Consider the following 12,331-nt stretch of genomic DNA (forward strand, 5'->3'; position numbering starts at 1 on the left):
ATATGGTATATATAACTCTATATCTATCCCGATTAGTTTTAGGCGGTTATATTCTGTAGCCACATATTGCAAGAGTATAATTACAGAAAACCCACCAGATGCCAATATTGACGCACCAACCTATTGGTCTTCGTCCCTTCGAGACATTTACTGTAAACCGCCTCAGTTTCTTGATTCCATTTTTCTTATTGGGAAAATTCTTCATCATATCCAGCTCGAATGGTCAATAGGTTGAAACGTTAAAGTACATTTACAGAGGTAACCAATTCTCTCAGCTGAGTTCTTTTGTCTAGTTACATATACAGATACTGAATGGCTAACTTTTTCCTGCAAATGTCGGTCAATCTGTGAGATATATTATTAAAATTCCGAGAGAATCTCTTCCTGATGATAGTAATACGCCTACATATATGGCAGAAAAAATTTTCGAACTACCAGTTGCTTTAAAATGCATATACCGCATATTTAGTTCAATATATGAGTTATATTAATGAAGTTAAGGTATCATATTTTTGTGGTAACAGTGTATCTTTTTTCTAAGCTGGATAAAACCGAGTGAAGTACCATCCCTAGCTTCCACACACCTAATGTAAGAATTTCAAACTTCTGTTTATCTGTCTACCGTATATATCGGTCAATATGTGAGATATCTTAGGAAATATACTTTAGTCTTAAACGAATATGTATGGAATTGGTACACGAACTACCCCAGCCCACATATATGTACTACATATAATGATTTTCCTTATTCAAGCCGACATTATGCTCAATATTATCTTCAGAATCTGTAAAGTGTCACATAATTGTCCAGAGTCTAAAATATATGTCGTATTACTCTTGTTCCATATAATGCATGAACTTATGGAATCCGTATGACCTATGGCTTATGGATTTCAATTTATACTGAAGGAGATTGTAAAAATATCTCTCTGCCAGAGAGCTCAAGAGTATTTGGGTGGAAACGAGTAAAAACAAATAATGCTCCGATAAGGTTAATAATATGCACAGTCAAAATACTTTTTCAAGCAGTTTAAGATTGCGTCATTTGGTAAACTCATCAATACTGCACGTCAATAACTGGACATTAGTAACCAATTTCAATCCAAATGACTCAGCTAAGGATCTCTGCCAGAGAGCTCAAGAGTATTTGGGTGGAAACGAGTAAAAACAAATAATGCTCCGATAAGGTTAATAATATGCACAGTCAAAATACTTTTTCAAGCAGTTTAAGATTGCCTCATTTGGTAAACTCATCAATACTGCACGTCAATAACTGGACATTAGTAACCAATTTCAATCCAAATGACTCAGCTAAGGATCGGACAGTATAAAACCATAAATGTTTGGTTCAACTAACCGAAACAAAATGAAAAAAATATTTGGGGAATGTTTTTCGATACCACAATAACAACATTTGACGACCTCTTGGCCGTAAAAAGCAGTACTTATATACAATATATGGTTATTATTTAAGGGCATTTCTAGAAAATCTTATACAAAGGCCATATACTTTGTTTGTTGCAGCTAAGTCTCGATATATTGTAGTCTCGTCTACCACAATATCTAATCATTTATTTTGCGAGTAATAAACTAAAATATTTAATGGTCGTGAACCCTAATTAGGTTATTCTAAGCTATTACTAATTAAATACTAGTTGTTTTCAAAGTCACTACTTAGGGTAGTAGGGAAACTTATAAGTGGTTTATTAGTTCCTCAGTTGTCATTCGCCAAAGCTACTTTCTGTGAATTAAGAAAAATTCTTAAGTCTTTTATGAAGTACCAATTAATTGTGCGACCTCTCAACATTTCAGCTGAACAACAACGGCGTAATACCCAATCAGCGCAGTGGACGTATCTCAAATGCGGGCATTAGCATCAAGGATGTATTTAACGCCAACGGCGGACCAAGCGAGGTAAACTACATAACAACCCACAGATTTATATTTGCGCTTTTTCAATCTCAAATCAATTATTTTTTTTTATATACACACAGCAAATCTACGGTTCAAACGGTGGCGGCACCATTAATCAAGGCTACGAACATGTACTCGAAGATGACGACCGCAACTCGCTGCGACTGACTGCGCGTAATCCCAATCAACAAGTGTCATGGGGACAGAATAGCAGCAATACAGGACGTTTGTAGAAGGCGTCACTCAAATCCACTTGCCAGCCTGATATCAATTTTATTGTTGTTGATGATTTGAAGAAAAAAAACTAAGGACTTTTTTAGTTAATAGTATTAGAATTGTAAGCACGCTGTCGTCCTATAAAAAACACGACGAAGCGTTGATATGTTCATGTCTTTTGTACTGGAAGATGACCGTAGTTTTGTCTCGAAATACTATATATTAACAATTACAAAAACCACTACATATATAAATTAATTAAGCTACAAACACTGTCACAAATTGTACAAGTATAACAGTGCTTTACGGTTAAACGCGACTATTAAAAAGTAAAAAGGTGGGCTTAACTTTTTACTTTCTTAAAGCTTTAAAAAAATGTGTGTGCTGAATTATACCTTGAAAAATATTTTTTTACTATTTAATTAAATTTGATGCACGGTTTTTGTTCTTTTTTTTTTGTTAATTTCGAAATTAATATGAAAAGCACACAAAGTCACAAGTAATAACAATTATAAATGCATATGAGAGCAGTTCATTTTCTGAAAAATCTAAAGTAACCCACACTACACAACCAGTAACGGTAATACTATTTTAAAAATTAGCAGAAAAGATTTTGCTTCATTCAATTTTCAAAACCAGCGAACGACTTCTTATAGTAAACTCGTACGATACTGTTTCGTTACAAGTTCGATTATGGTTGAACAAAGTTACACTTCCTGTTAAATTAGGTTTCTTCAGCAGTCGTCTCTACATTGCCGACCCTCAAAATTAACTTAAAGCACTTTAAGACGCCTAAAAAGCTCATAAAGCATAAAGTCGCGATAATCGAGAAGGCACTGTTGGTACTCGTATTCTTCTGCAGATTTTTTAAAGTTCATAACCACAACTGCCACAACTATAAATACATTTTTTTTTTTATTTAGCAACTGCTTCCAACTTTAAACTAGTTTCTTAAGCTAAAATAATGATTATTATACATACATACAAGTATATGTTATATATATTAGGGTGTCCGTTATTTTCTAACTAGTGTTTTTTTACAAACGGCCCCTCAACCTTCAGTTTTTGCCCTAAAAAAAGGATCCAAGATAAACAAGCTCTTTATTTTTAATTTAAATCGTGCCAAATCATTTTACTTCTCTCATATTTTGCAATAAATTTTTTATATCCAGAGCAATAAAACTAAAACTTTAAAATAATGATATTATAATACAAAATCCACTCTACAAAAAAATTCTCATAATCTTTTTCATAAAAACTTTTCTTTAAAAGTTATACTTAGTTAAAGTTATGCCTAAAATGTACTGTGTTCATACGTACCCCATGTCGTATGAGCAACACAACATTTAAAAGCCACTTGTATTAATACTACAAGTAAGTACATTTGACGTATAACTTTAACTGCGTATAACTTAGAAAAAAATGTTTTTATGGAAAGAATCAATTAAATCTTTTTTATAAAGTGGGAGATTTCGTATTAGAATATAACTTTTTCAAAGTTGTAGACTTACTTACTTAACGCAAAATATCAAAAAATTACATGTTATATACATGTCATAGGAATATAGGAAAAGAAATGTGATTTAGGCACGGATTAAATTAAAAATAAAGTGTTTCTTTCGTTGGATCCTTATTTTTGGGGCAAAACCGGAAACTTCAAAACAACAGTCAACTTAAGAAATAACGTAAATCCTAATATATATGCAGGTATATAAAATCAGTTTTAACTAATTATATAATAATATAGACACTTTAGTGTTTTGTAAATATGACAACGAATATTTTTTTAGCTAATCACACTGCCCGACCATGCGAGAGACTTGTTGATCAATATAAATCAAATATTTCGCTCAATTTACTTAGTGAATAGTTGGTGCATACTGTCTGCCAAACAGTTAGTACACCAACCGTTATGTAAATTAGAAGTATATAGAAGTTTAACGAATAAATTAGTATAGCATATATTTTAATTTTTTTTGATAATTTCTAAATTAAAATTTTTTAATTTATTAATATGTAGTTTTCATTTATTTTTTTGAAATGTTTTTAATCTACATTTAATTTAAGTTTTTTTTTGAAGCTTGTTATTTTTTTAAATTAAATTAATTTTAATTTGTATACCCTGAACATTGTATATTAAGTTTGCCACGAAGTTTCTAACACCCAGAAGAAAACCCTACTAAATATATACATAAATGATCAGCATGATGAGCTGAATTGATTTAGCCATATCCGCCTGTCTGTCCGTCTGTATATATACAAACTAGTCTCACAGTTTTTAAGCACCTGTTCTTTCCTCACTAAGAAGCTGCTCATTTGTCAGAACGGCCGTTATTGGACCACTATAGCATATAGCTGCCATACAAATTGAACAATCGGAATCAGGTTCTTGTAAGGAACCTTTTTTATTTGTGAAGGGTATTATAGCTTCGGTGCAACCGAAGTTAACATTTTTTCTTGTTTAATATAATTTAGAACTTAAAATTTTTTTAATTTATTTTTTTTAATTTTTAATTTATATTATTGCTTTTTATTTTTTTTTTTGAAGGTTGTTAATCTTTTTTCTTTCATTTGAAATATTATATAAATACTTTTGAAATTTTTATTTTTTTAATTAATTTTTTGAAATTTTCTTTATGTGTTAAAAATTGTTGTTATTGCCTTTGGCTACATTTAACGGTATATACCTTGTATGTACAAAGTTTTATATGTATGTCGAGGTCAAAGGACAGCAATACCTGTACCAGTGTGTGAATCATGGATAATACTCATTTTATCATTTAGTTTGAAATTACATAAGTTATGCGAAACAAATTTACATTCAGTTGTAATATTTTTCTAGCATATACATATGTATTTCTTGTATGTGCTTAGCTATTTGTATATGAAATTCATTATCATATGATACTCTAAAAGATTTGTAATTTATATGAAATTAGAATAAAACATTATCAAACAATTAAAAAAAATTGAAATTGATTTTTTTAGTATAATATTATTAGTGGAGGTGGCGGGGGTCCTTGACACTTGACACATATTATTCATTTTTGAAGTATTTTCAACTGTGAAGAATGGAAGCTAGAATAAAAATTTGAGAAACGCAGACAAAACAAGTCTGAAGTTAATGGAACTACTTGAAAGACAGGACTGCCTTTACAACGTAAATGTTCTTCTTCTGATTTTATGTACTTTATTAAACCAGTATTCTAGTGTAGAAAAAAATCGATTTTTTTATTCAAAGTTTAACCATTCAAGAACATGTCTAGAGGATTAGAGGAGGTAAGAGGATTTCTAATGTTTTGCGGAGATATAAGTATTTTGCTGACCCGGCATCCAAATCGTTTCCGCCAGTTCGTGAAGCTTTAAAAGCGTTTTCCTCGAAACCGTCTTTTTCAAAAGGATACGCACGATTTCGCAGGTTCTACTCCACCGATTTACCTGAAAGCTTTAGAGACTTATCTATGTCTAGAACTATCCATATCCCCAAATTTCAATTTTTACTATTTTTTTTAAATTTGAAACAGTAAAAAAATGTGATTTAAAAAATGTTTTTTTTTTCATTGCGACATTATTCTAGATAAATTTTTTTTTTCAGATTGCTGGCAGGGTTGAAATCGTGGTGCCAATTTTTCGATATACCCTACTATCAGCTACTAATTTTTGATATGTTTAACTTTTTTTTTAATTTTTGAATTTTTCTTGTATTTTTATAATGTTAATAAATAATTATAAAAAAAATTGAGCAAAAAACATTGATTGCCTTTATTTTACGACACTTCAAAAATTAATTGAAATTCATGATACTAGACTAGAATACCCCCTTAAAGAAAAAAGCTTCGGCAATTTTTATTAATCTTTTTTTTGTATTATTTTATTTACTGATACATATATTGGATGTTTACATATATATTTATAATACCGATAAGAATTTTAGTTACAGTTAATACAAATTTTGTTTTAACAATTAGACTAAAGTAATGCTCAGCAAATAAGAGAGATTGATTATTACAGTTGTGTCTTTTATATGCCTTAATATGCCCGCCACATGTAAACAATTTGACATTTAAACAAAGTCGGAAATCATTTTCTAGCAACTAAAGATTAAATATTTTAACTTGAGGGCAGCGATGCGAACTTTTCATATTCGCATATTTTTATAATTCAGGTTTTCAACATTTAGATGCTTCAAAAATGACATAGCCACTCGTCATAGTAAATTTTGTATGTATAGCATGATATTTTCTGACAACACAAATATATTCCTTTACATACATACGTACATATATACCATATTTAAATGTGTGCTTGGTTAAGTATTTGCAACTAATGACAACATCTATTAACAATTATACCAATAACATGCGACCCGCTTAAGCGCTGATATGATCACCCTTTTTGGCGGCTATGGGCAGCTTCTCACCCTGCAAGAAGGGATTATTGGGACCGCCATGACCTGTTGCAAAGCCATAAAATTTCTTTACCACGGCATTTGGATTGTCCAAACCGTTTTCATTCTGAAATTGATGCATCAAGAACTTCTCCATGGTCGAGGTCATTTCATTGGCGCTGGCATTGCTGTCTTGACCAGCGCAATCGAACATATGCTCGTTGTCGCAGGTGCAGTCCTGTGCTGCTTGAAATTCGCGACTGAAAATAGCGGTATTCTCAAAATCCGATATGCAACCTTGACTCTCCTCATAGCCATAGGGACAGGGATTCGGTGGATTGCAGTAGGCCGGCAATGTAGCATCGGTCTTGATGGCTGGGAAACGATTGGGCATCTCACCCATACCGCCATTTATGTACTGATGTCCCCATAAGGAACTATGCTGCATGTACTCTTGGTCGCGTATGGATGGATGCGAACCGTACATGCCACGGTACTCGTACTCATCCGGCCCATTGTGGTTGTTCTTCGAAGAGCGCGACACCAGATCAACACTTTTCGGCACATCACCAAGCAAATCGAAATAATTTTGCATCGGATCGATTTCTTTGTCCATGCGATTTAGCAGCTCGGTGAGCAGCACATCGGCGAAAATATTCTCCTTGGGCATGGAGTTGAAAGCGGCGACATTTGGTTGACTGCCAAACAAGAGTGTGGCGTAGAGCACAAAACAAACGGCGCCTAAAAGTAGACAACAATTTTGGTGTTACAAATTGTCACAATTTAAGTTTAAAAATATTTATCTCCAATGACTGCATATTAATATCAATCTTACCGTTACGTTGAGCAGCCATATTGTTAATGCTAGGCCACTGCGTGTTTTTCCGTTTTAAATCACTCATTTACTTTAAGTATCTACATATACTATGTAGTGACGTTCGACAATTTATCGATTTTCCACGGTGGCAGCGCTGCACAACTCGGCAAAGCTCGTGGTTGTTTTATACCCGGCGTACAGCTCACTGGGCAGTATTATTTTCAAGAATAACGGGTTTTTATAGGTTTTTAATTGTATTTCCTTTTTTTCGTCATTTTACAAAAAAAAAAAACAATAAAAAAAGGTAATTTTATTTCTTTTATTGATGGTTTCTGAACCCGTATTGTCAGCAGTAGTGATTAAAATTGTATATAAATTTTTTGACTTCCCTTGAAACCTCTCTGTAAAAAATAAATTAATACTAATTAAATAAAATTTTGATCAAATTTGTATATACATATCTAACTTCAAAAATACTTGAAAACTTCATTTCTCATAAAAATTTAGAAGCTTTTATAAATAATCATTTTTGAATTAAAAAAAAATTTTTTTTTGTGCTAATATTGTATATACAGGGATTGTGCATATATTTGAAAATGTTCTTCGAACATTTTATCCGCAAATAGTTTCGAAAATATGAGCGTATAAAATTTTAACATACTGCAGTCGGCGCCCAATACTTTAAACGTGTTTTTCCCGAAACGTTCTTTTCAGAGTCGGTGAGAAAATTTCTCCGAAATGGCTGAACTGATCAACTTGAAAATTCCACCCGACCTTCTAAAATATATTTTGTCAGATAATGATAAACGAATTCGATTTTTAATAACAATTTCGATTTTGAAGCCACTCTGAAGTGTAAATTTTTACACAAAACACGACTTTTTGAAGAGTCACCGTTTTGTCAAAATTCAATTTGAAAATCGGCTACTGGATTAAGGGAATCCAAAATTTTCATCGATTATTGAAGTACATGAAATTCTGTATTTTTATTTTTTTATTAAATAAAATTTGTCTTCAAAAAAAAAAACAATCTCAAGACACTAGTTTTTATTACTTGCAAGTACATACATATAACCCCTCATGGAAATTCTTGGCTTGTGACCCTCCGCATGCACCTCCGTCAGGAAGAAACTACCACTCACTAACTGTCAGCCCTTCAGAGACGTATAAAATAAACTTTGGAAGCCTCGTTTTGTAGATTAAAAACAAAACTATAAACTTAGAAACTCGGTCGGGTCTCAAAAAGAACAATATCACTAAATAGCATTGCAGCGTCGCGCGTGAGCTATAAAACAAATTCCATGTCGCCCGAATTTATGCTAATCTCCCCATTTATTTTGAACAGCAATGGTTGTTGCCTGTGCATAGATTGCATAGGTACATATGTGTATTGGCGTTTGCTGTTGCTATAATGGCAAACGCTGTGCGGTGCAGTTGTTTTTGTTGTCAATAGATATAAATATATATATATATATAAAAGTATATGTAGAATATATACTAAAGGAATTTATTTCATTACGTCACTAGCTGTTCGTATATCTGTGCGCAGAGGTAATAATATAATAGGTAAATGCTAGAATAAATAGTTAATTATGAGATATTGCAAATTAGTGTAAGCAGAGAATATAACTAACTTTAATGCTGTAGGTATATCTTTTTATATTATTCTTAGCAGAAATCGAAAAAAAACTGATTTAAGTAACGTCTTTCCTTAAACTGTAGATAGTCAAGCTCTAACGGTTTGGGCTGAAACAACAAGCTCTATATCAAATATTTCTTCTTTAAAACTCAAGTTGGCCTTTTTGTGTATAAAAAATGTGGTCTTTATTGAAAAATTCCACTGTAAAACCAATAAATCACTAAAAATATACTAAGCACATATCAATTGTTGCTTCCTATAAATTCTAATTTCCATCTATTGGCAACGCTTACTGATACAAACAGCTGATAGCAATCAGCTAGAAAAACAATAGAAAATCAAGTTTGTGTAAAATTACGCGCGCGTCGTTTTAAGAAATTCTCAAATTAGAACGCGAGCTATAGTATTTATAATTAATGTTTATTGTATACATATTAATCGTAATTATTTAACAAAATGTCAACAACAAAACCGTGCAATCAACAAAACTGGAAGCATCCAGATGAGGTAGGGAGATGCATTTTTATGATTTTCCGAAATAATGCATGTTTGTTGACTTCATTCCGTTTTTAGCTCATAAAATTGCATCGATTGAAGCAAAAGAAAAAGCAGCTGGCTGCACGTATAAATCAAAATAGAAATTTGCCAAGTGCAGAGAAATGCGGTCTCGATAAAGAGCGCTTGTTGGAGGCAAAAATAGCGCAAAAGCGAAAGAATCCTTTTGCAATGTAAGAGTATAATTCACCTTATTATAAATATTATTTTCATTTGGGCATATGTATTTAGAAAATCTGAGACGAAGCGTACACGAACCGACGACACGCCGCTCATTGAAGATGACACGCTCCTTGCTTTTGTCAACACACCGCCGCCACAGAAAGATTCATTTGTGCGCGAAACACCCACACGTCCCCCACCAGCCAAGTTGACACTGCAACCATTCGATCCGAAATCATTTGCTGCTATGCTTCACGGCACTGCGGTGAACGAAGATGACGAAGCTGTTTTAGAGGAACAAAAGTTAACTAAGCATCTACCAATGGATTGGAGTATTAAAACACGTGTGCGCCTATTTTGTCGCAGTGAACTGCCAACAACTACACTAAAAACAAGTCAATTGGCTAGCGGTTTGACTAGTTTCGTGCGGTGCATTGATTCACAGAATGCGCAATGCGGTTTAGATATTTCTCCTGCCACGCGTTTCAATCAGGCCAGTTATTATTGGCAACATCCTTACCTCCCTTGGATGACATTATTTCCTCGTAATGCTAAAACTAATAACGGTATAGTGCTTGGCGAACGTGAACGCAAATCTTTAGCAGACGATTGGGACTATAGTTTTAGAGGATTATTTCAACTTCTGCGCGCACGACAGTGCCCTTATTTTTATCTGTGTGCAAACACTTTTACAGTGCTTTTTCGTGCAGCTGGCACTGGTGGCTGTGTGGAAACGCATGCTCTTATGTCCCCTAGCACACGCGGTGTGCGTAGCGCTTTACGCCAAGAGGGTATAGAATACTCAATGCCACTGAAAAAAGATAGCTCTTTAAATAAGTCTGATGATGGTAACTTCACAGAAGAGAGTAACAGCGCCGATGCAGCAATTGAAGGTTTTAAAGTAATATTATATTTATTTATTTTCTTTTTTATTAAACGAACCCTACTGGCAGGTAATATTGGCCGCCCCGCTGACACTTCCAACGAATTGCTAGCTGAGGAAGACGAGGAAGATACTGATAATTTTTTGGAAAATTTAGAAGTTAACGATAAAGATTTACGAAGAATTCAAACCGAGCATGCGCGCAAGCTGAACGTGCAGGAAATGTCCGATGATTTCAGCGAGAACTCACTATTGCTCATTGAAGGTGTAGAATGTCAAGGATTTTTTAGTTTTCTACTTAATGCGAAAAGTACAATTTCTAATGTGGGTAAACTCGCAGGCATTCCACCCACCCTATTAGCACCAGTGGCATTCCCAAAAGCTACGATGCAACAATTGGCAACGCGATCCAGTAAAGTGCGTATGGATGGTGTTGACTACAATAGTATTGAAGTGAAAGGTGTGGTATTACCATCCTTCCTGCCATACGCCTGCAGTTTACTTGGCGAAAGTAAAGATACATTTAGCGCAACGCTTGCCACTAACAATAATACGCTGGCGTTTAGTAAAGCAACACAATGTTTACTGGAGAAGCCCGTAGCTGTAGCAGATACACAAGAACAATCTAAAACAACCGATGATGAAGCGGCAGGGCAGGTTTTTGGGCAAGAAAACTTATCAGACTGTGGTCTGATACCAAGTGTTGTGGAGTGCATGTGCCGTACCGGACAAAATGCTGTTACACTTTTAGAACGTGTTTGTTACGATAAGGAATACGGCTACGCATGGAGTTGACAAGTGTGAATTTGTTCCAAGAACTATACAAATAAAACATTTTCACTACAACACATACTCGTAGATCATATGGCAACAAATAAAAAAAAAATTATTTTCAAAAAAATTCTTTTTAATAAAATCTACACTTTAAAATTACAACTTAATGATCCACTATAATTAATTCATCTATACTCCAATCCTCATATGAGTGATCTGGTAGGAAACGTCTTATAATAATTGGTATTTTTTTCTGCTTTAATTCTTTCATAGCAATCTGTAGTGGATCGGTTTCACCTTCCAATTCAACCATTATAGGTGCACACATAGCAATTTGTAGCGCACGCGTACCCAATACACGCGCGCGTTCGTATTTCGTCATGTATTTGGTGGTAATACGTTTTGATTTAGGTACACCACCTCCTCCACTGCCTTGCGCTATAATTTCTATATTATCGGCCTCCTCTTCCTGATTAATATCATCAATGTTGTCCTCTTCGTCAACATCATCGAACTCATCACCACCGACACTAAAAAAAAAATATTATTAAAATTCTGTAAAGTTCTACAAGTGCTTGACCGAAACGTGGCTCCATTTGGATGTCTCTAAAATTAAGGTATTTTTGTGAAGGTTTTATACTTACTCATCATTATCGTAATCTCCATCCTCCATGTTGAGTTAAAAATGAATAGTAAATTTAATAATAATAAAAACACAAATGCAATTGAAAATTTTTCTGCGGCGTGCACAAAAAGCGATGTGTTTTTATTCTGGCACAAATAGCTGTCAGTTTGTAGCTCTGTTCGATTTTGTGTACATGTTGCCACCGCATTAATTGCTATGTTGTAAATATTTATAGCAAACAAGAAATATGCATACTTAAAATAAGCAAATTTGCTTTAACATTACTTCAACAAACGGATTTTAACATTTTTAAAGAAGAGTACGCTCTGAATTTAGAAATTATTATATAAAATATTACT

At 33.5% G+C, this 12,331-nt stretch overlaps 4 protein-coding genes across 6 annotated transcripts in view; 2 read left to right on the top strand and 2 right to left on the bottom strand.

Moving 5' to 3' along the window:
* The window catches only part of kkv (hyaluronan synthase-like protein kkv), a 39,831-nt gene extending 34,726 nt beyond the window's left edge, over nucleotides 1-5,105 (top strand). For all 3 annotated transcript variants that reach the window (XM_070107461.1, XM_070107460.1, XM_036373429.2), the window contains exons 11-12: nucleotides 1,813-1,914; nucleotides 1,995-5,105. In XM_070107461.1, coding sequence (XP_069963562.1) covers nucleotides 1,813-1,914; nucleotides 1,995-2,147 — 255 coding nt within the window. In that variant the 3' untranslated portion in view covers nucleotides 2,148-5,105. The remainder of the gene's footprint in view (nucleotides 1-1,812; nucleotides 1,915-1,994) is intronic.
* An 868-nt stretch (nucleotides 5,106-5,973) lies between these two features.
* Nucleotides 5,974-7,468, bottom strand: 7B2 (Secretogranin_V domain-containing protein 7B2). Its single transcript, XM_036373443.2, has 2 exons — nucleotides 7,353-7,468; nucleotides 5,974-7,258 (listed from the first exon to the last, which is right to left on the bottom strand). Exons 1-2 carry the CDS (start codon nucleotides 7,417-7,419, stop codon nucleotides 6,501-6,503), a joined length of 825 nt encoding a protein of 274 aa, XP_036229336.2. The 5' UTR covers nucleotides 7,420-7,468; the 3' UTR covers nucleotides 5,974-6,500.
* A 1,821-nt stretch (nucleotides 7,469-9,289) lies between these two features.
* hd (humpty dumpty) lies at nucleotides 9,290-12,102 on the top strand. The gene is made up of 4 exons (XM_014236988.3): nucleotides 9,290-9,480; nucleotides 9,547-9,701; nucleotides 9,760-10,583; nucleotides 10,644-12,102. The coding sequence occupies exons 1-4, from the start codon at nucleotides 9,430-9,432 to the stop codon at nucleotides 11,366-11,368; spliced, it is 1,755 nt and encodes a 584-aa protein (XP_014092463.2). The 5' UTR covers nucleotides 9,290-9,429; the 3' UTR covers nucleotides 11,369-12,102.
* On the bottom strand, nucleotides 11,460-12,134 carry Polr2F (RNA polymerase II subunit RpII18). The gene is made up of 2 exons (XM_070107476.1): nucleotides 11,992-12,134; nucleotides 11,460-11,877 (listed from the first exon to the last, which is right to left on the bottom strand). Exons 1-2 carry the CDS (start codon nucleotides 12,018-12,020, stop codon nucleotides 11,511-11,513), a joined length of 396 nt encoding a protein of 131 aa, XP_069963577.1. The 5' UTR covers nucleotides 12,021-12,134; the 3' UTR covers nucleotides 11,460-11,510.
* Nucleotides 12,135-12,331: the final 197 nt, after the last annotated feature.

Source organism: Bactrocera oleae, chromosome 2, assembly GCF_042242935.1.
Source record: "Bactrocera oleae isolate idBacOlea1 chromosome 2, idBacOlea1, whole genome shotgun sequence".
Classification (NCBI taxonomy): Eukaryota; Metazoa; Arthropoda; class Insecta; order Diptera; family Tephritidae; genus Bactrocera; species Bactrocera oleae.

Coding starts and splice junctions, on each gene's coding strand:
- 7B2 (XM_036373443.2), bottom strand. CDS start 7,419: ATGAGTGATTTAAAACGGAAAAACACGCAGTGGCCTAGCATTAACAAT. Junction 7,259..7,352: donor TATGGCTGCTCAACGTAACG/GTAAGATTGATA, acceptor GTCTACTTTTAG/GCGCCGTTTGTTTTGTGCTC.
- hd (XM_014236988.3), top strand. CDS start 9,430: ATGTCAACAACAAAACCGTGCAATCAACAAAACTGGAAGCATCCAGAT. Junction 9,481..9,546: donor ACTGGAAGCATCCAGATGAG/GTAGGGAGATGC, acceptor TTCCGTTTTTAG/CTCATAAAATTGCATCGATT. Junction 10,584..10,643: donor CGCCGATGCAGCAATTGAAG/GTTTTAAAGTAA, acceptor CCCTACTGGCAG/GTAATATTGGCCGCCCCGCT.
- Polr2F (XM_070107476.1), bottom strand. CDS start 12,020: ATGGAGGATGGAGATTACGATAATGATGA. Junction 11,878..11,991: donor GGAGATTACGATAATGATGA/GTAAGTATAAAA, acceptor TTTTTTTTTTAG/TGTCGGTGGTGATGAGTTCG.